The 22,731-nt window shown below is 40.1% G+C and overlaps 2 protein-coding genes, 1 non-coding gene and 1 pseudogene across 6 annotated transcripts in view; 3 read left to right on the top strand and 1 right to left on the bottom strand.

The window, feature by feature from the left end:
- LOC148101596 (uncharacterized) overlaps positions 1-5,550 on the top strand; it is an 18,694-nt pseudogene extending 13,144 nt beyond the window's left edge. The window contains exon 4 of the transcript XR_015719669.1: positions 1-5,550. This exon is cut by the window's left edge and continues 950 nt beyond it. The product of XR_015719669.1 is annotated as an uncharacterized LOC148101596 (transcript).
- Positions 1,720-1,791, top strand: trnae-uuc (transfer RNA glutamic acid (anticodon UUC)). Its single transcript has one exon. It is a non-coding gene; the product is annotated as a tRNA-Glu (tRNA).
- Positions 5,551-7,865: 2,315 nt separating the features above from the next.
- LOC148101595 (uncharacterized) lies at positions 7,866-9,622 on the bottom strand. The gene is made up of 3 exons (XM_087846545.1): positions 8,950-9,622; positions 8,630-8,781; positions 7,866-8,270 (listed from the first exon to the last, which is right to left on the bottom strand). Exons 1-3 carry the CDS (start codon positions 9,605-9,607, stop codon positions 8,031-8,033), a joined length of 1,050 nt encoding a protein of 349 aa, XP_087702671.1. The 5' UTR covers positions 9,608-9,622; the 3' UTR covers positions 7,866-8,030.
- Positions 9,623-20,182: 10,560 nt separating this feature from the next.
- The window catches only part of LOC148101592 (uncharacterized), a 30,425-nt gene continuing 27,876 nt past the window's right edge, over positions 20,183-22,731 (top strand). For all 3 annotated transcript variants that reach the window (XM_087846533.1, XM_087846535.1, XM_087846534.1), the window contains exon 1: positions 20,183-20,467. The gene's annotated coding sequence lies outside the window, so the exon portion shown is untranslated. The remainder of the gene's footprint in view (positions 20,468-22,731) is intronic.

Here is a 22,731-nt window from a genome sequence, read left to right as displayed (position 1 = left end):
GAGTTGAAAAAGCGGGAGTCACAAGAATTTTTAGAAAAACAGGGTTTTCATTCATTTAACCCGAAAATTATATTTACAAAAGTAATTAATGTTGAGCTCATAGAAAAGGTCAAAGAAACAAAACTGAAAGAACTGCAAACTTAACAAACCAAATGACTGCACAAAGAAATATAACTGACCTAAACAAACATAACTGACCTAAACATGAAATGGCACAGAAGGGTATATATAAAGTCTGATCAAACCACTATGACACACGAGGAGTAACTAAACAAACCACAATTGTAAACAAGAAACATGGCAGTACAGTCTGGTTTGTTAATAAACTAAACACCAAAGAAGGAAGTCAAAACTACTAAACCCTAAACTCAAACATTAAGTACAAATACTTTGTTTTAAAAGTAGAATTGGAGGGAGAGCCTCTGTCTCTCTTCCACAGCATGTCTTTATCCTGTTTTCCTTCTCTCACCCCAACCGGTCGCAGCAGATGGCCCCGCCCCTCCCTGAGCCTTGTTTTGCCGGAGGTTTCTTCCTTTTAAAAGGGAGCTTTAACCTTCCCACTGTCGCCAAAGTGCTTGCTCATAGGGGGTCATATGATTGTTGGGCTTTTCTCTGTATCTACTGTACAATATAAAGCGCCTTGAGGCAACATTTGTTGTGATTTGGCGCTATATAGATAAAAATCGAATTGAATTGGTTCTTTAGTAGGTCTAGAGGGGTTAAACTGCGTCCTCACATCTGCTTCATAAATATGAAGGGCTGTAGTGGGAGAAGGTGGTTTGAAATCCTCATAGTTGTGAAGTGAGGAGGGGGCTCCTGTGGGTGAAGTCTTTGATAGTGTAGATAGCTCTGTTGTGGGTGTGTGGGGAAGGTGGGGGGATGATGGACCAAAGTGTCTCTATTGTTGGGGAAGTCTCTATTGAGGTGTGAAAGTTGCTTGATGGATCATCAAACCGACAGTAAAAGTCGTTGAGGGTGTTGGCCAACAGCAAGTCGTCAGTGGAGTGGGGCTGTGTGCTTCCTGAAGTGAAAATCTGGCATTTAAGACTTTGGGCTCTTCACACTTGTGGGTTGAAATCTCATTGCTGCAATAGGATCTTACCCAGGGCAGGCAGATGCCATCCTGTCCAAAAACACCCAGAGAAGTAGGAGACCATTTCTTTCCTACAACATTAAGAGCATTGCTGAATGTTCTGGGCCTCTAGTTTGTGCTGCACCTTTTCAAGTTTTACCGTCCAGTACTTGGCTAGGAGGCTGCTAGTTGTAGCGGTAGCATGACCGAGCGGTCTAAGGTGCTGGGTTAAGGCTGCAGTCTCTTCGGGGGCGTGGGTTCGAATCCCACTGCTGCCACGCAGATGTAGCTGCAAAGTTCCCTTGGTGTTGGGTTTCATGTCTTGCCAATAAATGGAAAGCCCTACATGGCATGGAGATTAAATTCTGTTGCCACAGGTATGCAAAGTCCAACTTGCAGGAATCTCCTCAAGAGTAAATCTTTTGATGGAGGGCTTTGAAGTCTTAACAACTTGCAGAATTTTCCACCAGTTTTCAAGTTAATTTGTTGGTTTTCACTCATGGTGTCATCCCTGACTAGTTACTGCTTTTAACCAGAACCTGCAGCCAGTGGGGGAGTGGTTAAGGTGGTGGTGTGTTGCACTCACCATGACTGCAGAGTTACAGAAGTGTCCTTGATTTCACAACAGTGGTGTGCAAGCACCTAACTCCCATATGGTCTAGCGGTTAGGATTCCTGGTTTTCACCCAGGCGGCCCGGGTTCAACTCCCGGTATGGGAACATGTCTTTAATGTTTCCCTAAACCAAGGTGTACCGTGTGTTATTCCTATGCTGGGATAAATGGGGGTGGTTGTTGGCAGGTACCTGTTAACTTCTGACAATGTGCTAGTGAACAAAGCAATCACAAGGAGCTTCTTAGTGCAGCACTTCATAGCCATTTGCAACCTCCAGTCAATACTCTCCAAGCAGGAGCAGAATACAGACTTTTCCCTCTTCCCCTTAGGATTGCCATGAAGGAAACAGGAAAACCAGCCAAAACCTGGCTAAGCGCATGTCACGACACAAAACAGCTAGCTGGTTAGGCCAGGTCTCAGCAGTCTGTTTAGACCTACAGTTCAGTGGCCACTCTTCTACTGATGAGGATGTACACATTCTAGGCGGGGAGGAAGGATAGTGTGAGCGGGGAGTCAAGGAGGCCATTTATGTGAAAAGCAAATGGCCATCTTTGAACCGAGGGAGCAGCACTAAGGTTACATGTTTCACCATCTTTCAATGCTGTGATTGCAGCCATTCCCCCAACTCTATGTGAATGGTAATCCTGTCCATTGATCAATGGTTGCGGCAATTTGCATGTGAATGATGATGAAAGTGAGCCAACAGCCCCTTGTTAATCAGCGCAAACAAACTGATCGCCATTGTTGATCAGTTTTGGGTATTCTGCAAAGGTACTGTTTATGAAGTTGAAGAAAGTTGTTCCAGTTTGTGTTACACCTTTGCAAGCTTTGCTGTTTCCCTGCTGTAACTACATGCCACTCAAGTGTGCTTCAAGTCCACCGCATTGTAAGGTGTTAGGCTGTGAGGTCTAAGGACCTGGGTTAAAAATGAATGGGAAAAACTCGCTCACAGCTGACTAATGAACATATGTTTGCATGCTTAAGAACTGCATTTACCCCATTTCACCCAAGGTTTAAAATTCTGCCTGCAAATGTCAGAGGTGTACTCTTCTGTGTCCATATTTTCTCCAGCATACGGGGGATTCCCATCATAATGAGTCTTTTGGTAAGAGGTGATAAAGAACCTAATCAAAAATTTCAATCCAAATTCCCTCCATCTTTGTGAGGTAGTGCATTTCCATTGTTGTTTCCATATTTGAGTCCATTCATCCTGTGTTATGCACACTCCTCCCTCCTTCTCCCATAATATCTTATTTGTAAAAAAAAATGTATACAAAGAGGAAATGTGTTTTTTGTTGACTTCGCCACTATATGCCTTTTTGAGCATTGCTATCAAATCTACATTAGTGTCCGACGCCACTCTAATTGTCGTCTTTATATAGTGCCTTATTTGCTAGTATCGGCATAAATCCTGTCTTTCCAGATGGTATTTTTGTTTCAATGTATCAACACTAATTAAATTCCCATCTTTAATCAGACTATCAAATGTAGGTAATCCTTTAGCAGACCAACTTTCAAGACGTGAGTCCAATTTATTTGGGGGTAAAGTCAGAGACATAAGCATATCATTTAAATAATGCCAAGTCTTGTTCTAGCTTAAATTCAAAAAAATATATTGTTAATTAAATGTTATATAAAAACTAGAATAGGTTGCATTTCCTGCGAAAATGCAGTGTAGTGGAATCTGATGAAAACAGCAGGAAAATCTCCCTTTTAACAGGAAAGCAGAACTCTCAAAGAACCAGGCTCAGGGAGGGGCGGCCATCTGCCACAACCGGGCAGGGGTGAGAGAAGGAAGACAGGATAAAAGACATGCTGTGGAAGGGAACCAGAGATTAATAACAAGTATGATTCAATGCAGAGAGGTCTATTAACACATAGTGAGTGAGAAAGATGACTGAGGAAGAAATACTCATCCGGGAATCCGGGAAATTCCCCTGCTGCCTACACCTAATGCAGCATAAATAAGGAAGAATTCAGAGCCACCTGATCCAGCCCTAACTGTATGTTTTACCAAAAGGGAAAGTTTCAAGCCTAATCTTAAATTTAGAGATAGTGTCTGCCTCACCAATCCCAACTATAAGCTGGTTCCGTGATAGAGGGCCCTGAAAACTCAAGGCTCTTCCTCCCATTCTACTTTTAAATACTCAAGGAACAAGAAGTAAGCCCTGTCAGTACTCTTGCTGCAGCATTTTTGGATTAACTGAAGGCGTCTAAGGAAGTTTTTAGGACATCTTGATAACAGCAAATTACAGTAGTCCAGTCTAGAAGTAATAAATTAATGAACAGCATCACTCTGAGACAGAATATTTTGAGATGTTTAGAGATATTGCGCATATGAAATAAAGCAGCTCTACATATTTGTATAATGTCCTGGTCAAATATTACTCCAAGATTCTGACAGTGTTACTGGAAGCCAAGGTAATTCCATCCAGAGCAAGTATCTGGTTAGATATTATGTTTCTAGGAATTTTAGGGCCAAGTACAATCAGCAGCAGAAAGTTAGACATCACCCAGGTCTTTATATCTTTAAAACATTTCAGCAATTTAATTAATTGGTGTGTGTTACCTGGTTTTATGGATAGACAAAGCTCAGTGTCATCCGCATAGCATCTACTGCAGGGGTCCCCAATCTCAGTTCAGTGTCCCTGCAGGTTTTAGATCTCACCCTGGGTCAACACACCTGTATCACATGATTAGCTCATTACCAGGCCTCTGGAAAACTTCGGCTGTGTCCCAATTAAGAGACCGCTCGCTTGAAGTACGTGCACTACGCGTACTACGTACCGTGCGGACTATAAGTACGAGAATTGCGGAAGTGAGAGGCTTGTGAAATGGGACGTTCTAGCCTTCGTCGCGCCGTTCAGGTTGGCTAGCAACCATGATACTAACCGCGAGAAACGTTACATACAGCTTTGTGTGACAGAAATGAAGGAGAAAAAAATGTTTTGTTGGTCATTCATTTTTGTCATGACATCACTTTGATTAGTTGAGTATCTGAGGCTGAGACCACAGGACTGTAAAACATGATTGTTGGGCTTCATTTCTGTACTGAACAGTCATTTAAGATTAGTTAGTGTCGGGTGAAAAGGGGTGTTTTACTTCATTTTTAGCAGAATCATCATCATTATATCAGAATCATTTAATAAGCATTGCATTAAACATTGATTGAAGCTATTGACATTACATTTAACCTTTGTATTACAGTGATTGTTATAACCTGGTGTTAATCTTTTATTTACAGGTGTCAGAATAATTATATGATCTCTCTTTGCAGGTGTAAACATGATCACCTTACACATATGGCAGTTTGTTGCTTATTATAGAGTTGTGCCCGAGTTAATAAAGGTCAAAAACTTCAGTCAGCGTTATGACTGGCTGATCCATGGTGTGGGATGACTTTGGGCCCAGGAGGTTGCACGCGCTTACATAACACTGATATTATGTGATTCTTTGTGATTTTTTATTCAGTTATATCTTTTTATTAAGTTTTTAAGTAATGGTAGTTCATTAAACCAACATGTATTTAATATTGTATCCCTGACTCAGCGTATTATATACAGGTCAACTTGATCATTTGGAAAACCTTGCAGCTGTAATGTTGTGTCTCCGTAGGGGACAGTCCGCTCCAAGGAGAGGCGCTGGAGCCAGTGTCTGTCCTCGAGACGAAGAGAATGTTTTTCTTGATGTGTCTAAAGTTGTCAATATTGACTGTATTGTACTATCTGTACGCATGAGGGGGCGTTCTAATACCCTGATTTTCATAAAACAATGAGTGTGTGGAGTTTGTATTGAGATCTGATGCTGTCTGATGTATGGTGTCCATCTCCCACGCGTGTGTTCATTAAATCATCGTTTGACTTGACCCGGCCGGACCAGTGTGGTTATTTTGGGTTTTCCTCCTGTATCCCTCCTCAATATTTGAATCCGTAACATTAGTAAATAACTATTAGCTAATGTTGTTCATGAGACTAAAATCATCTCACAGTGGTAATGTAAATATAATATGGACAATATTATATGTGTTGTCAGATCATTATGATATATCTGTAGATAGATATATCTGTAGATAGATAAATCTGTAGATAGATAGATTTGTAGATAGATCTGTAGATAGATAGATAGATAGATAGATAGATAGATAGATAGATAGATAGATCGATATCAGAGCCTTAAACAGGCTCACTTCTGCTAAATGGATCAAACTGGGCAGAAAGTATACAAACACATAACATCCTTATAGAATATGATGTAACACTATAGATCAACTTACCTCAGAATATATAAAGCATATAAACAATTACAACAATACGATGTATACATACAATTATACATAAAAATACATATTATTCAGTACTTACTTTTAATGGTTTACTCTTCGCCCGCTCCTCTTCTGTGTCAAAATTATCCACACCGACTACCGTGCTATGAATTGTGGGATATGTTGGGCCACGAAGTCTACACCGCCACAGCCTTAAATTTCAGGGGAACGAAGGACGAATTTGAGGGCCGCATTTCAAGCAGCCTTTGAATTGGGACAGCCTTCATCACGTCGCTGTGACGTAGTCTAGTCTAGAAATAATAAATGCATTAAGTAGATTTTCAGAGTCAGTCTGAGACAGGATATTTTGAGATGTTTAGGCCAAGGTAGCCATCCAGAGCTGGTTAGATACCCTATTTCTAGAATTTTAAGGGCAAACTACAATCAGCAGCAGAAAGATAGAGGTCACCCAGGTCTTTATATCTTTAAGACATTTCAGCAATTTAATTAATTGGTGTGTGTTACCTGGCTTCTCTACATTATTGCAAATTTAAATGTTATAGTGACTTGCAAATTACGCACAGCCCACTTTGCAGTTATTTATTTGTAAAAAATGTTTGGAATCATGTATGATTTCCGTTCCACTTCTCACATGTACACCACTTTGTGTTGGTCTTTAATGTGGAATTCCAATAAAATTGATTCATGTTTGCGGCTGTAATGTGACAAAATGTGGAAAAGTTCAAGGGGGCCGAATACTTTTGCAAGACACTGTATTAGCAAAAGATCAGACCAGAGAGGGTTTACAGGAAACACTATTAAATGTTCAGTTTCTATGTCATATATTAAAACAAGTTCTAGAGTGTGATTAACGTGATGGGTGGGTTCTTTTACATTTGAGATCAACAAAAGTGGACAAGAAAAGATTGAGACCCATCAGACCAGGCAACATTTTTCAATCTCTGCAACTTTCAGATTTTAGGGGCAGAGTTTGTCTTAAACAACATAAAGCATGGATCCACCCTGCTGCTGGTGTAATAGCGTGTTGATGTTTGGTTGGCACAATTTGGGTCCCTTAGTACCAACTGACATCATTTACAGACCACAGCCTACCTGAGTCTCAGTCCAATAGAGCACCTTTGGGATGTGGTGAAATAAGATTCACATCATGGACGTCCAGCCGAAAAATCTGCTGTCATGTCAATATAGACCAACAACTTCTGAAGAGAGGCAGTGCCAACAAAGGAAACTCTGATAAACTGAGTAAATCAAACCACAACTTTAAAAGATCATTTTCCAAAATTAATATTTTTATATCTTAAACACAAATCAGAATTTTTGATACCTACAGCAACTTTGTTAAAATATAAAGGATTTTAAAGATGATATTGTTTTTTTTATAAATTTCAGGTCAGAATTTTCAGTAAGCTGCAGGAACCCTGTTCAGTGTCAGAACAGCCAAGTCTCCTCTGATAAACCTCCATCTGTGTCACTGAGAACATTTGTCACGTCAGTTTTTGGTTTGATATACAGGAAATGACATCATGGATCAAACTCTTTGTCATTAAACTATTTCTTTATTTAACATTTCAAATTCTGGTTTAACTGTTGAAGGATTTCATAACACAAACAACCTCAACAAAAAAAAAAACATCTGCAGAACACATGGATCAAAATACATTCAATAAAAACATAATAAGAGGAAACAGAAACTGCTGGAACAAAGCTAACCGCTCAACACCAACACTGCAGTAGAACAGTTTAGAAAGCTTAAAATGTAACGAGAGGCACATTCATAGCTGCCTCATCAGATCTTTACAGGAGATTCACTGTGAACTCTGTGGAGCCTGATCTCAAGGGTTTTGAGTCTGACCCTGAAACCAGAAGAGGATCTTTCTGTCTCTGCAGATTCACCGTGATGGGAGTGATTTCAGTCCTGCATGATCACGCTGATGTTTGCACAGAGCAGACAATGAGGTGAATATTTTGGCACATTAGTAACAGTGAAAGAGTTTATTAGTAACGTGGGATCGTTTGTGTTTGGAGTATGAAGTGAAATTCCTGAAACTCTTGTCACACTGATCTCAGAGATGTGTTTTAACACCACTGTGAATACGTTCATGTTTTTTTAAGATACTTGGTTTGGGGAAGCCTCTCCCACATTCTTTGCAGTAGCTCATTTTCTCTCCAGTGTGTCTACGTTGATGTAGTTTTAGGGTCTTTTGATGACTGAAAGTTTTCCCACAAAGGTCACAATGAAACTCTTTCCCACCACCACAGCGATGACAGGGTTGAGAACTGGATCCATCTGTGTCGCTCTGCTTCTAAACAAAGACACAAACACAGTGTAAGTCAGTCCTTCAACATTTTCATCCTGAACGTCGCCTGAAATAAAGAGCATCTCCGCAGACTTCCAATTACATTTTACTGTTTACATTATAACACTCAGGTCAGTTTAATATGCTACAAAAATGATAATAGTAAAAACCTTAAATTAATACTAATTTAATACTACAATAACAGTAATATAATTCTCAAACACTATCACTAAAAACTGTGATTAGAGTCTGAATAATCATTCAGAGCTGTCTTTCCATGAAATAGAATTGCTAGCACAACTTGATGAGCAGACTTGTTTCAAACAGTCAGGCTACAATCACAAGATAAAAATATAAATACATACCTCACAGTAAATGCACTTGGAGAGTCTCTTTCTGGTGTGGATCTTTTGGTGTTCTCTCAGGTCATGTGGAGATTTGAAAGTCTTCTCACACAGGTCACATTTATAAGGTCTCTCCTCAGAGTGGGCAAACATGTGGCGTTGTAACTGTGTGCCTGTTAAACATAGTTTACCACACTGACTACAGCTGTACACATCATGTCTGGTGTGAATGCGTAGGTGTCTATTTTGGCTCTGTTTCAGGCTGAAGGTTTTTCCACAAATGTCACAGCTGTATGCCTTAATTCCAGAGTGGGTAACTAGATGCTTCTGTAAGCTGTTACTGTGAGTAAAAGCTCTGCCACACTGATCACAGGTGTACGCTTTAACTCCACTGTGGATGACCTGGTGTTTTTTTAAGTATGAAGCTGAGGAAAAAGACCTTCCACAAATATCACACTTGTATGGCCTCTCTCCAGTGTGGATGACCTGGTGTGCTTTTAAGCTTCTAGACTGAGTAAAAGACTTTCCACAGTCGTCACAGCTGAATGGTCTCTCTCCAGTGTGGATGAGTTGGTGTGTTTTTAAGTTTGAAATCTGCGTAAAAGACTTTCCACAGTCGTCACAGTTGAACGGTCTCTCTCCAGTGTGGATGAGTTGGTGTGTTTTTAAGTTTGAAATCTGCGTAAAAGACTTTCCACAGTCGTCGCAGTTGAACGGTCTTTCTCCAGTGTGTATGAGTTGGTGGGTTTTTAAGCCTGCAGACCACGTAAACGACTTTCCACAGTCTCCACAGCTGAACGGTCTCTCTCCAGTGTGGATGAGTTGGTGTGTTTTTAAGTTTGAAATCTGCGTAAAAGACTTTCCACAGTCTCCACAGTTGAACGGTCTCTCTCCAGTGTGGATGAGTTGGTGTGTCTTTAAGTTTGAAATCTGCGTAAAAGACTTTCCACAGTCGTTGCAGTTGAACGGTCTCTCTCCAGTGTGGATGACCTGATGCATTTTTAGTAAAGCTTTCACAGTAAAATCTTTCCCACACTCGTCACAGCTATATTTTTTCTTCCCTTTCAATCTTCAACAAATTTGTCGGCCTCCTGAGAGCGCTGACTTCTCGCTCCATGTTGGTCCTGCTGTGACAAAGATACAAACAGAGGCAGTGAGTGAAATGCAGTCGTGGAACAAACTGAACCTTCAAACTCCCTCCATTAACACTAGTTTTAAACCCGAGGCTGTCAGTGATGTCAAGTTCATGAACAAGTTTGCTCTAAGAGTCGATTCTTTGTAGCGAACGAGACAAACTGGCTTCTGTCACAAGGAGATAAATAATCTCCCCGACCCCACCCGCTTCAACATCTTCAGCCCCTGTCGGATTATAATATTCTTTTATGCCATGTTAGACCCCTAATTAAAGATTGTGAATTATTATGTAGTTTTAGTTTGCATTATTCTCCTGAATTAGAAGAACGTGATAACTATTACATTTGGTAAACTGATTTGCATTACATTAGACTGTTGATTTATTGTGAATGAATGATATTGTTTTATGATGCATTATACTGCTGAGTTATAAGAAATACTGTTTGCAGAAAGTCATCACCTTATTTGTCTGGTTAGAAGAGAACAGAGCATTCTGCCCCATCTCAGCAGGAGCAGATAAACAGGGAGCCAAGGTCTTAGCTTAGGCGCTGTGTGAGAGAAAGAATGTGAATGTTTAGGCTTTATGATTAGGTGGGGGCCACTAGAGGCTATAAGAGTTTTATCAAGGCTCCACCATTTTGAGATCTGATGCTGTCTGCTGTATGGTGTCCATCTCCCACGCGTGTTCATTAAATCATCGTTTGACTTGACCCGGCCGGACCAGTGTTGTTATTTTGGTTTTCCTCTTGTATCCATCCCCAATATTTGAATCCGTAACAGTATCAAAGAAGAATTGTAATTATACTCAGATTTACCTGTGCTTTAATGATGGGGCCTTTAAACTCACACACTCAACAGTTTTAACCAGCTTTCCTTCCTGCTTTGACTGCAGCTGTGTTTGACACAGGAAGACATTTTTAAATTCTTCAATATTATACTTTATTCTTTTTGGGGGAAGTGCAGCTTTAAACCTTCACATGATTCAAGTCAACCCAAGAAATCAATCTGAACGATCACAGGTGGACAAAACTTCTGTAAACAAAATAAAATCAAACCCAACATTCAATCCCCAACATGATTAAAAACACGATTCTCCCAAATCACCAAGAGCTGCACATTAACCACCACAATATATTTTTATTCTCTGTGCTTTCAAATATGAACACTGTTTACTTTCATCTCTGTTTCATTAGTTTTTGTTAACATCTTCCTGTGCATCACTTTACAGCAGCCACAATCATTAAAATGAGACTTTGTAGGAGTTCACTTCCTCTCATGTGTTCATCCACAGCAGCTGGACAATAAAGTTTATTGTGACCCCGATACTGCAGCAGATCGCTCTGATTTCCTGTTATCACTTCAAATAGAAATGAGGCTGTAGAGGTTTGGTGCATGCAGAAAAACAGCTGCAGGGACAATGAAAATACTTTTCTGCTCCAACTTCTCCCAGCATGCTGAGCTAATGATTAGTTGGTGTTTTTCTCCAAACACTCTCTCACTCTTCTCCCAACGTGTTCACAATAAACTGTGAACAGACACCGAGGAGAGCAGCAGAAGACCTCATTCGGGAGCTAAACTCAACATGAACTGAACTCACAGTAAAGTTAGCTCGGTGCTTACCTTTAGATGAGCCCACAAACCGAGAGAAACTCCGTGATGAAGCTGGAACTCTTTCCAAGCACAGGAAACAGATCAGGGAGCAGAGACCCACGTGATTAACGCTGATCTCAGCTACGATCCAGGAGACAAGGGTGGGCAGATCGATGCAGATATCAATCCAAACGGTGGTAGTGGTTTATGGTCGATACTTTAGTTTGTTTCTCTCCTCTAAGTTTAGAACTTTACTCTCTTTAGATGAAAAAGCAGCTCTGTCTGTGCAAACACCTCTTCTTATGCAGCAGACTCACTTTGCCCCGCCCCCTTCTTCCTGCCCTGCTGGGATTTGTTACTGTGCTGTCACGTGACTCAGCTACGCACAGAAAACGCATTTGAGCTGCAGAGAGAGAGAAAGAGGAGCATCATGTGGAGATATTTTATGGCTGTAAATGAAAATGCTGGAGAACAGATGGAAGGCATGTCAGCACCTAAAGCCACAGGGCACCACACAAGCTGTAGAGTTCAGCTTTCAGCTCGTTTGTTTGCAGGGTTGAAAAATAGGCAATGGAGGGAGTTTGAAGGTTTAGTTTGTTCCACGACTGCATTTTACTCACTGCCTCTGTTTGTGTCTCTGTCACTGCAGGACCAACGTGGAGCGAGAAGTCAGCGCTCTCAGGAGGCCGACAAACCTCACAGAAGAAAGAGAGAGAAAAAAATACAGCTGTGACGAGTGTGGGAAGGATTTTACCGTAAAAGCTTCCCTAAAAATGCATCAGGTCATCCACACTGGAGAGAGACCGTTCAGCTGTGGAGACTGTGGAAAGTCGTTTGCTGAGTCTGGAAGCTTAAAAACACACCAACTCATCCACAGTGGAGTTAGAGCATACACCTGTGATCAGTGTGGCAGAGCTTTTACTCAAAATAGAAGCTTAAGGAGGCATCTAGTTACCCACTCTGGAATTAAGGCATACAGCTGTGACATTTGTGGAAAAACTTTCAGCCAGATGGCGACCCGAAATACACACCAACTCATTCACACCAGACATGATGTGTACAGCTGTGATCAGTGTGGTAAACTATGTTTAACAGGCACACAGTTACAACATCACATGTTTACCCACTCTGAGGAAAGACCTTATAAATGTGACCTGTGTGAGAAGACTTTTAAGTCTCCATATTACCTGAAAGCACACCAACAGATCCACACAAGAAAGACTCTACAAGTGCAGTTACTGTGAGGTATGTGTTTATATTTTTATCTTGTCAACCCGACTGTTTGAAACAACTCTGCTCATCAAATTGTGTTAGCATGTTGGCAATTTTACTGCATGGATAAACACCTCTGAATGATTATTCAGACTCTAATCACAGGTTTTTAGTGATAGTGTTTGAGAATTATATTACTGTTATTGTAGCATTAAACTAGTATTAATTTAACGTTTTTACTCTTATCATCTTTATAGCACATTATATTGAGCTGAGTGTGATAATGTAAACAGTAAAATGTAATTGGACTTGGGCAGAGATGCTCTTTATTTCAGGTGATGTTCAGGGTGAAAATGTTGAAGGACTGACTTACACTGTGTTTGTGTCTTTGTTTAGAAGCAGAGCGACACAGATGGATCCAGTTCTCAACCCTGTCATCACTGTGGGAAAGATTTTTTTTGTGACCTTTGTGGAAAAACTTTCAGTCATCGAAGGGCTCTGAAAATACATCAACGTAGATACACTGGAGACAAAATGAACTACTGTAAAGAATGCGGGAAAGGCTTCACCACTTCAAAGGACTTCAAACAATATGAACTCCTTCACAGTGGGGTTAAAAAGCACGTCTGCGATCAGTGTGGGTCATCCTTCATCCGTGCACATCAGCTTCAAAAGCATAAACGAGTCCACACATGAGAGAAACCAAACAAGTGCAGACACTGTGATAACTTCATCTGTGAAAGAGTTTAAGTAATCTCAGTTCATACTCCACTCACAAACGATTCCATGTTACGAATAACCTGTTACGTCTTGATTCCCTCTTTTAAGTAAATCTTGTAAACAGTACATTTGCATAACGACTGAAACCAGTCCAATGAATGAACAATGGGCTGTGAGGTCAATTTCTTGGTTGTTAATAAGCAAATTCTTATGACCATTGATCAACAACCACTGGTCAATGGCCATGAGTACCATTCACAGAGCAAAAATTTGCATAATGATTATGAAGGAACTTATTTTACTGTTACCAATGTTCAAAAACATTTACTAAATGATCTCCTCTGTGCAAACATCACCCTAATCATGCAGGACTGAAATCATTGCCATCTCTGGATCACAGTGAATCTGAAGAGACTTATACCCTTGAGATCAGGCTCCACAGAGTTCAGGTAGAGTCTCCTGACCTGATGAGGCAGCTATGAATGAAAATGTGCCTCGTTACATTTTAAGCTTTCTAAACTGTTCTACTGTAGTGTTCATGTTGAGTGGTTAGCTTTGATCCAGCAGTTGAATCAAAAAATCTGTTTCCTGTTATCATGTTTTTATTGAATGCATCAATCCATGTTTTCTGCAGGTTTTTTTCAGCTTGTTTGTTATGAAATCCTGCAACAGTTAAACCAAAATTTTATATGTTAAATAAAGAAATGGTTTACTGACAAAGATTTTGAGCCGTGATGTCATTTCCTGTATATCAGAGCAACACCTGAAGTTACCAATGTTTAAAGTCATAGTCAAATTATGTGTCAGCATGACCTTGTGAAACTGCTTGGCGATGCTTCACTGTGTTATCTGCTAACTGTTAGGGCGTAGAAGGACGAAACTCCCAGGATGACCAGTGCCAGGACCTTCCTGATGCACAGAGTTTTGTGTGGGGGGGTATAAAAGAGAAGCAGAGGCATCCCAAGGGTAAAGCTGGCATAACTGAACTTTAATGTTTGATGTGTGTTGTGGTTCTCCTGCACAGTAATTAATAGCTTGAACACAGCAGAGCTTGATATAAAGACCTGGGTGACAATTAACTTTATGCTGCTGATTATACTTGGCCTACAACACCTAGAAATATGGTATCTAACCAGATACTTGCTCTGGATGGCATTACCTTGGCCTCCAGTAAGACCTTGGAGTAATATTTGACCAGGACATTAAACAAATATTTAGGGCTGTGTGATGGACCGATTTGAAAAAGAAGGAGGAGTCACAAGAATTATTAGAAAAACAGGGTTTTCATTCATTTAACCCAAAAATTATAATTTCTAAAGTAGTTAATGTTGAGCTCATAAAAAATGTCAAAGAATTAAAACTGAACTCAGGCAAATAACTGCAAACTTAACAAACATAACTGACCTAAACATGAAATGGCACAGAAGGGTAAATATAATGTCTGATCAGACCACTATGACACACGAGGAGTAACTAAACAAAACACAATCGTAAACAACAAACAATGCAGTATAGTCTGGTTTGTTAATAAACTAAACACCAAAAAAGGAATTCAAAACCACTAAACCCTAAACTCAAACATTAAGTACAAATACTTTGCTTTAAATGAAAGAAAACACCCTTCACCAGGAAGTGGTGGTACAGTCCAATTATCGCTCTTTGTATTTAAGGGCTTTAAACCCAGGCCACCACCTTTTGTCTGGCAACTCCCCAGATCAATGTTAGTCAAAAATCCAACTAAGTAATGAAATGGTATGAATACATAAGTAAACTAAATGTGCGTGCTTACAAATAGAACTAAAGCATCCAAACCAATCAGTAGTGATGGCCAAATGAAGCTTTCTGAAGCTTGTATTGAAAAACAGTTCATTACTCTAAGCTTTTCAACACAGTCCTCTCTGGTGACATCTGGTGGCCAAAAATAAGAAGAGCAGCTTGAATCCACAAAATAAAACCTGCTTCATAATGACTGCCCACTACAGAGTGGAATTCTGAGTGATATTGGGCCACTGTTGTGTTGCTTTGAACGTGTATTTTTGGGGGGTTAAAAAAATGTGGTTTATTTGTTTAATAAATAATTTTGACCAGTAAACTCTCCTTGTTTAAATATGCACCTTGCTGTGGTCTTTCTTTCTTCGTTACATATAATATACATATAATAATGTACAACACATTATGGAGTATGCTTCTGCTGTGAGGTCCTGCTTCCATTACTTATGCAATTAATTGCTAGACGGGTGTATTTATAAATAATATTATACTGGGGAAATTTTCCTATACATATTTTTGACCTGGGGGGAGACTGGATTGTGAACTGGAAAGGGAAAATGCTTATGAACTTGCAAATTAAAAACATAATGCATTTAAGGTAACCCTTTTTTTATTTTTATTTAAGAGGAGAATTTGTTCCACTGTGCGATGGCCGAACCTGTTCCTTTTTGTGGAGATAATTTCTCCTGCATTAAGGAAAATCCCTTCACGTGGAACAGAAGAGGCTGGAGTGCAGAGAAACTGGTAGAGATGCAGTTTTACAGTCTACCTGGGCCCCACAAACTATAAGCTAAAGAGATGAAATACATTAAATTGCTGCACATTTGGCAGACTAACATTTTAAGATTAATTAAACAATAAAATATATATTTTTATAACATTAAATGTAAAGAGTCAAACAGAAGTCTTTCTAAAGTTATTTAATGGTATTTATATTTTTGACATTTTACGTTTTTCCCGTTTCCAGATAAAATAAACACGCACAAAACAAAAGCAAACAGCCAGAATACAAAGCTGGAAAACCCACCCGAATGACCAAAATCTACTCAAAATACTCCCACACAACAGAACCTCCTCTCTTCCTCGCTGGCTCCATGTCTCTCAGTAGAAATATCAGTGGTTTGCTATCTGTCACCATCAAAACACTCCACAAATCCTGCGAATGACTCACTTCCTTATAAACCATTGAATGAGACACAAAAGCCGTCACGTTCTAAATGAAGCTTCGGATTTCACTGATCACGTGACTCTGGCCAAACGAATCAAGAGCTTCTGAAGCAGTGTGTTGATTTTTTTTGACACACGTACCATCAGCTTCAAGGAAGCCATCACTACCGATCAGTAAACTTATTAGAAACTAAAGTGTGTGATTGTGTTCAAATGAAGGAATTAAAATACACAAGAGTTACCGACTTTAGAGTGTGGCCATGGTTTTAGCCATCACAGGCTACTTTATTTCATATGTGCAATATCTCTAAACATCTCAAAATATCCTGTCAGAGTGACACTCAAAAACTACTCCGTGCATTTATTATTTCTAGACTGGACTACTGTAATTTGCTATTATCAGGATGTCCTAAAAACTCCCAGAGAAGCCTGCAGGTAATCCAAAATGCTGCAGCAAGAGTACTGACAGGGCTTACTTGTTGTTTAAAAGTACAGTGAGAGGCAGAGCCTTGAGTTTTCAGGCCCCTCTTCTGTGGAACCAGCTTCCAGTTGGGATTGGTGAGGCAGACACTATCTCTACTTTTAAGATTAGGCTTCAAACTTTCCCTTTTACTAAAATATATAGTTAGGGCTGGATCAGGTGACCCTGAATTCTCCCTTATAAATGCTGCAATGGGTGAAGGCTGCTGGGGGATTCCCACGATGTATTGAGTATTTCTTCCTCAGTCAGCTTTCTCACTCACTATGTGTTAATAGAGCTCTCTGCATTCAATCATACTTATTAATCTGTCTGTCTTCCACAGCATGTCTTTTCTCCTGTTTTCCTTCTCTCACCCCAACCGCCTGTGGCAGATGGCCGCCCCTCCCTGAGCCTGGTTCTGCTGGAGGTTTCTTCCTATTAAAAGGGAGTTTTTCCTTCCCACTGTCACCAAAGGGATTGTTGGCTTTTGTATGTATTATTGCAGGGCAGGGGGTCCACCACCTCCATGATCCAATCTGGAGCCACTAACCCTAAGGGTACATCTTTCACCCTTTTAGAAAGCTGGGATTGCAGCCATTCCCCAGCTCTCTGTGAATGGTACTCATGGAATTTGATCAGTGGCTGTTGATCAATGGTCATGATTTGCATATTAATGATGAAGAAACTTATCTTACAGCTCATTGTTCATTCAGTGGGCTGTTTTCATCATTGTGCAAATGTACTGTTTACTAGGTTTGGGAAACCTGCAGTCAGCTGAGATTAAAGAAGTCACTCAAAACACTGAAAACGCCACGTCCAGATAAACAGAATCAATTATTTTGGTACAAACAATTCACCACAAAAAGACTCAATATTCAGAAATGCTTTAAACTGTGCAGTAAATATGTATAACAAACTCAAAACAATGTAATTTAAAACATACTGCAAAATAGTGCTGGCTCTCAATTCAGTGGGAGAAATTTTCATGGGCATGTGCAGCTAGAATTTTACTTTGGAGGAAATGGGGTCAATGCAATTCTTAAGCACGTGTGCAAATGTCCGATGGATGGATGGAACTTTATTAATCCCTCGGGTCGGTTCCTCCGGGAAATTCAGTTTCCAGTAGCACAGCACCGACAGAAGTTGCATGTTACAGATACGATAAGGGAAATGAGAGTAAGGATATAAGCACACAGCCCCACTCCACTGATGACTTGCTGTTGGCCAACACCCTCAACGACTTTTACTGCCGGTTTGATGAGCCATCAAGCAGCCTTGACATCTCCACCTTCCCCAACAATAGAGACACTTTAGTCCATCATCCCCCCACCTCCCCACTCCCACCAGCACAGAGCCACAGGAGCCCCCTCCTCACTTCACAGCTATGAGGATTTCACACCACCATCTTCCACTACAACCCTTCATATTCATGAAGCAGATGTGAGGAAGCAGTTTAACCCTTTAGACCTACCACAGAACCAAGTCTGCCTGAGCTTATGTTTATATTTTTACATGTTGTACTTCCATTTTTGGGAGCATTTCAAGATGCTATACATCAATACAACCATTATATCCCAAATTTTAATCATATGTATGCATTAAGTCAACAGTAACTACATAAATTGCAAAAGTGGTATTTTTACACACATTTCTAGTTAAAGACATTTCAGAGGTTCATCCCTCAAAATTGTAAATGTAAAAAAGTTGCATAAAACAGTTTCCAACCAGACGAAATTAATTTTGAGTGTCTTCATAGTTTTATTTTTGAGATACACCAATTTGTTTATACTGCAGCCACCAACTTTGTAATTCTCATTTACATGACTTATTTAAACATTCTCCTCTTGAATGCAAAACTCTTAAAAACATCTTTTATCCTTTTAAGAGTAAATAAATGTGAAACCTGTCCATCCTAAAAGAGTACAACAATGTGTAGTTTATGATGTTCCAAAGGTTTCAGCATCTTTTTGAATTTGTCACATCTGGAAAGGTATGAGTGAGCTTTCGTAACGTACTGTGAGTGATGCTCGTCAGCACACAAACCCAGAGTTTCTCTACAGGAACACAGACAGAGTTATTCCCTGTACTGTAAGGACACATTCAGCATTGTGCAGTAAATCCAGATCATCCCAGTTAAATGATTACATGGATGTGATTGTGATTGTCAGAGCAGCACTGATCAGTGTCAGGTTGGAGTCATTTTTGACCAGGATATGTCCTTCAACGCACATATTAAACAAATATGTAAGACTGCATTCTTCCATTTGCGCAACATCTCTAAAATTAGAAATATCCTGTCTCAGAGTGACGCTGAAAAACTAGTTCATGCATTTATTACTTCCAGGCTGGACTACTGCAATTCATTATTATCAGGATGTCCAAAAAACTCACTGAAAAGCCTTCAGCTAATCCAAAATGCTGCAGCAAGAGTACTGACAGGGACTAGAAAGAGAGAGCATATTTCTCCTGTTTTGGCTTCCCTTCATTGGCTTCCTGTTAAATCCAGAATTGAATTCAAAATCCTGCTCCTCACATACAAGGTCTTAAATAATCAGGCCCCATCTTATCTTAATGACCTTGTAGTACCATATCACCCTATTAGAGCACTTCGCTCTCGCTCTGCAGGCCTACTTGTTGTTCCTAGAGTATTTAAAAGTAGAATGGGAGGGAGAGCCTTCAGTTTTCAGGCCCCTCTTCTGTGGAACCAGCTTCCAGTTTGGATTCGGGAGACAGACACTATCTCTACTTTTAAGATTAGGCTTAAAACTTTCCTTTTTGCTAAAGCATATAGTTAGGGCTGGACCAGGTGACCCTGAATCCTCCCTTAGTTATGCTGCAATAGATGTAGGCTGCCGGGGGATTCCCATGATGCATTGAGTTTTTCCTTTCCAGTCACCTTTCTCACTCACTATGTGTTAACAGACCTCTCTGCATTGAATCGTATCTGTTATTAATCTCTCTCTCTTCCACAGCATGTCTTTATCCTGTCTTCCTTCTCTCACCCCAACCGGTCGCAGCAGATGGCCGCCCCTCCCTGAGCCTGGTTCTGCCGGAGGTTTCTTCCTGTTAAAAGGGAGTTTTTCCTTCCCACTGTCGCCAAAGTGCTTGCTCATAGGGGGTCATATGATTGTTGGGCTTTTCTCTGTATCTATGAAGCGCCTTGAGGCGACATTTGTTGTGATTTGGCGCTATATAAATAAAATTGAATTGAATTGAATTGAATTGAATGTCCACAGTGTACACAAACACTAAGTTTGAGTGTGTGCAGTGAGAATTCAGTCAAAGCATTTAACTGGGGTGTGAAAAAATAAGCTGAACTCTACAGCTTGTGTGGTGCCCTGTGGCTTTAGGTGCTGACAAGCTTTCCTTCTGTTCTCCAGCATTTTCATTTACAGCCGTAAAATATTCTCCACATGTTGCTCCTGTATCTCTCTCTCTCTTCAGTCCAAATGCGTGTAACCGAGTCACGTGACGGCACAGTATCAAATCCCAGCAGGGCAGAAGAAGGGGGCGGAGCAAAGTGAGTCTGCAGCATAAGAAGAGTTGTTCGCACAGACAGAGCTGCCTCTTCATCCGCAGCGAGTAAAATAGTGAACCCAGAGAAGAGAAACAAACAAAGTATCGATCATAAACCACTACCAACGTTTGGATTGATATCTGCATCGATCTGCCCACCCTTGTCTCCTGGATCGTAGCTGAGATCAGCGTGAACCACGTGGGTCTCTGCTCCCTGATCTGTTTCCTTTGTTTGGAAAGAGTTCCAGCTTCATCACGGAGTTTCTCTCGGTTTCTGGGCTCATCTAAAGGTAAGCACCGGGCTAACCTCAACACTAGATTTACTAACCCTTTGCAAATTTGCGTAAATCCCTTGAATCCAACACCTACTAAAATCGCTGACTTTTTTATTTTCTGGTGCAAGTCCCGAGGTGTTAATCACCCCTGCTGTGATTTTTACAGGTCATATGCTCGATTCTCCTTCTGCTTTTGTTGCGCAAATCACCCTTTGTCTTTGAGGCCTGGCACATTTGCTTTTGCACACTGTAACGTGCGGTGGAGATGAAGCCAGCTAGTGATGGGATTTCCCGCTCTTTTTAGAGAACCGGCATATTCGGCTCGGCTCACTAAAAAGAACCGGCTCTTTCGGCTCCGAACCGGCTCTTTAGGTTGTTTTGTTGCTTTAATTAATTTAATATTAACAACAATATAAAATTATGCACAAAAAAATTGCTAATGTAAAAAAAGTGGTTTTATTTTTATATGTTTATATATAAATATATGCGGTGGCCCCTAGAGACAAAGCACGTACAAACTCTTTGTTAAAGTTACTTTAGTTACATTACTAATTACTAATTACTTCTATCAAAAGTAACTCAGTTACTTCAAGTTACTCGTTACTTTCAGAGTAACTAGTTACTAGGGAAAATAACTTTGGTTTTACTCAGAATTCTCTTGTTAATGTGTTGCTTCCGTAACCGGATACCCAGCAAGATTGCCAGTCTTCTAGCTTGCTTACTTGCCACAAGTGCATTTTGCCACCTACCAATAGAAAGGAAAAAATAATGTGCACATTTCCACGAGAGAAATCCCACGCCTGGATCGTCGTTGACCGTCGCATGATTCTAGCCTGCTTTTCGATTGTACTCAGAACTCGGAAATTCTGCCTTCTGAATAGGAAGATGTAGATAACACCAGACTACAGATGAGCTGCATACAGAGCTGGACTAGGACAAAAAAATCGTCCCGGGCATTTTGACTAGAGACCGGCCCACCATTATAGGAAAAATCATAAAGCCTTTGAAAACAAACACTGTTGTGACAGTGATGTACACTGTTCTGATGGTATATATGTATCAATCTATCAATTGTTTGTTGTAAGATTCCGATAATTATTTTTTTAAAGCTAGATATTTTAAATGAGAATAAGAAAGAAAAGTATTTCTTTGTGTCCTCCTCTCCCTGTTAATGCCCTACCTGCCCCCCTGGCAACACTTTGCTAGACCCGCCCCATATCTGACTCAGATAGACTGCAGGTCATAACTTCTTACCTGAACATCAGTTCACCGGACACTCGGACCAGCGGCCTCTTCATGTCTCTCCTCTTGCCTCCCTTTTCCTTCATCCACCTGCTGGCTTCCACCACTTGCTAATGTTATTGAATCTGTGGAAGCTCTGTGATAGCCACCACACGAAGTAACGAATAACGAGCCTATCTAAATCCCAGTAACGAGTAACGCGTTCCTGGTTTTGGCATAATAACTAGTTACCAAGCTCGTTACCACAATAATAACGTAGTTACTGGTTAAATTACACAATTGAAAGCATGTGTATTGTTTGTGTATTTATACACAAGCACTCATATATATTCAAATAATTCAAAAAAATATTCATTCACCTGTTACTACCACACACCAAATCCGGTTGTTGGTACTTGCTGGCTTGTGTAGGCACTAGGTAACAAAAGCTCAACACTGCGCCTAGCATCCTGGAGCACTTCTGTTGTCTTTTGTATGTGCTTTGGAGTTTTTACGTGTTTTGGAGTTTTTACATGCTTTGGAGTGTTTTGTCTCTAGGGGCCACCGTAAATATGCTTTTATTTATTCACTCCATACAAAATGTAATAAATAAATCATATAATACAAAAAACAACTATTCAGATTTCAACTTTTGACTAGATATGGCACTATACCACTTTTTTATGTCCGATATCGATATCATAAATTTGGTTATCTGCCGATACCAATATGAATCCGATATAGTATGTAGTATATAGTGTATATATATATATATATATATATATATATACACACACATACATATATATATATATATATATATATATATACACATATATATATATATATATATATACATATATACACACACACACACACACACACACACACACACACACACACACACACATATTCATCTCCTTCGCTACAAAGAATCGGCTCTCAGAGCAAACTCGTTCATGAACGACACATCACTACCAGCCTCTGGTTTAAAACTAGTGTTAATGGAGGGAGTTTGAAGGTTCAGTTTGTTCCACGACTGCATTTCACTCACTGCC

This window comes from Neolamprologus brichardi, chromosome 9 (genome assembly GCF_056152115.1).
Source record: "Neolamprologus brichardi isolate AB-2024 chromosome 9, ASM5615211v1, whole genome shotgun sequence".
Classification (NCBI taxonomy): domain Eukaryota; kingdom Metazoa; phylum Chordata; class Actinopteri; order Cichliformes; family Cichlidae; genus Neolamprologus; species Neolamprologus brichardi.
The sequence above is the reverse complement of the archived record's forward strand: the minus strand, read 5'-3'. Positions and strand labels throughout refer to the sequence as shown.

Coding starts and splice junctions, on each gene's coding strand:
- LOC148101595 (XM_087846545.1), bottom strand. CDS start 9,607: ATGCATCAGGTCATCCACACTGGAGAGAGACCGTTCAACTGCAACGAC. Junction 8,782..8,949: donor TGGCAGAGCTTTTACTCACA/GTAACAGCTTAC, acceptor TATGTTTAACAG/GCACACAGTTACAACGCCAC. Junction 8,271..8,629: donor CCAAGTGCATTTACTGTGAG/GTATGTATTTAT, acceptor GTCTTTGTTTAG/AAGCAGAGCGACACAGATGG.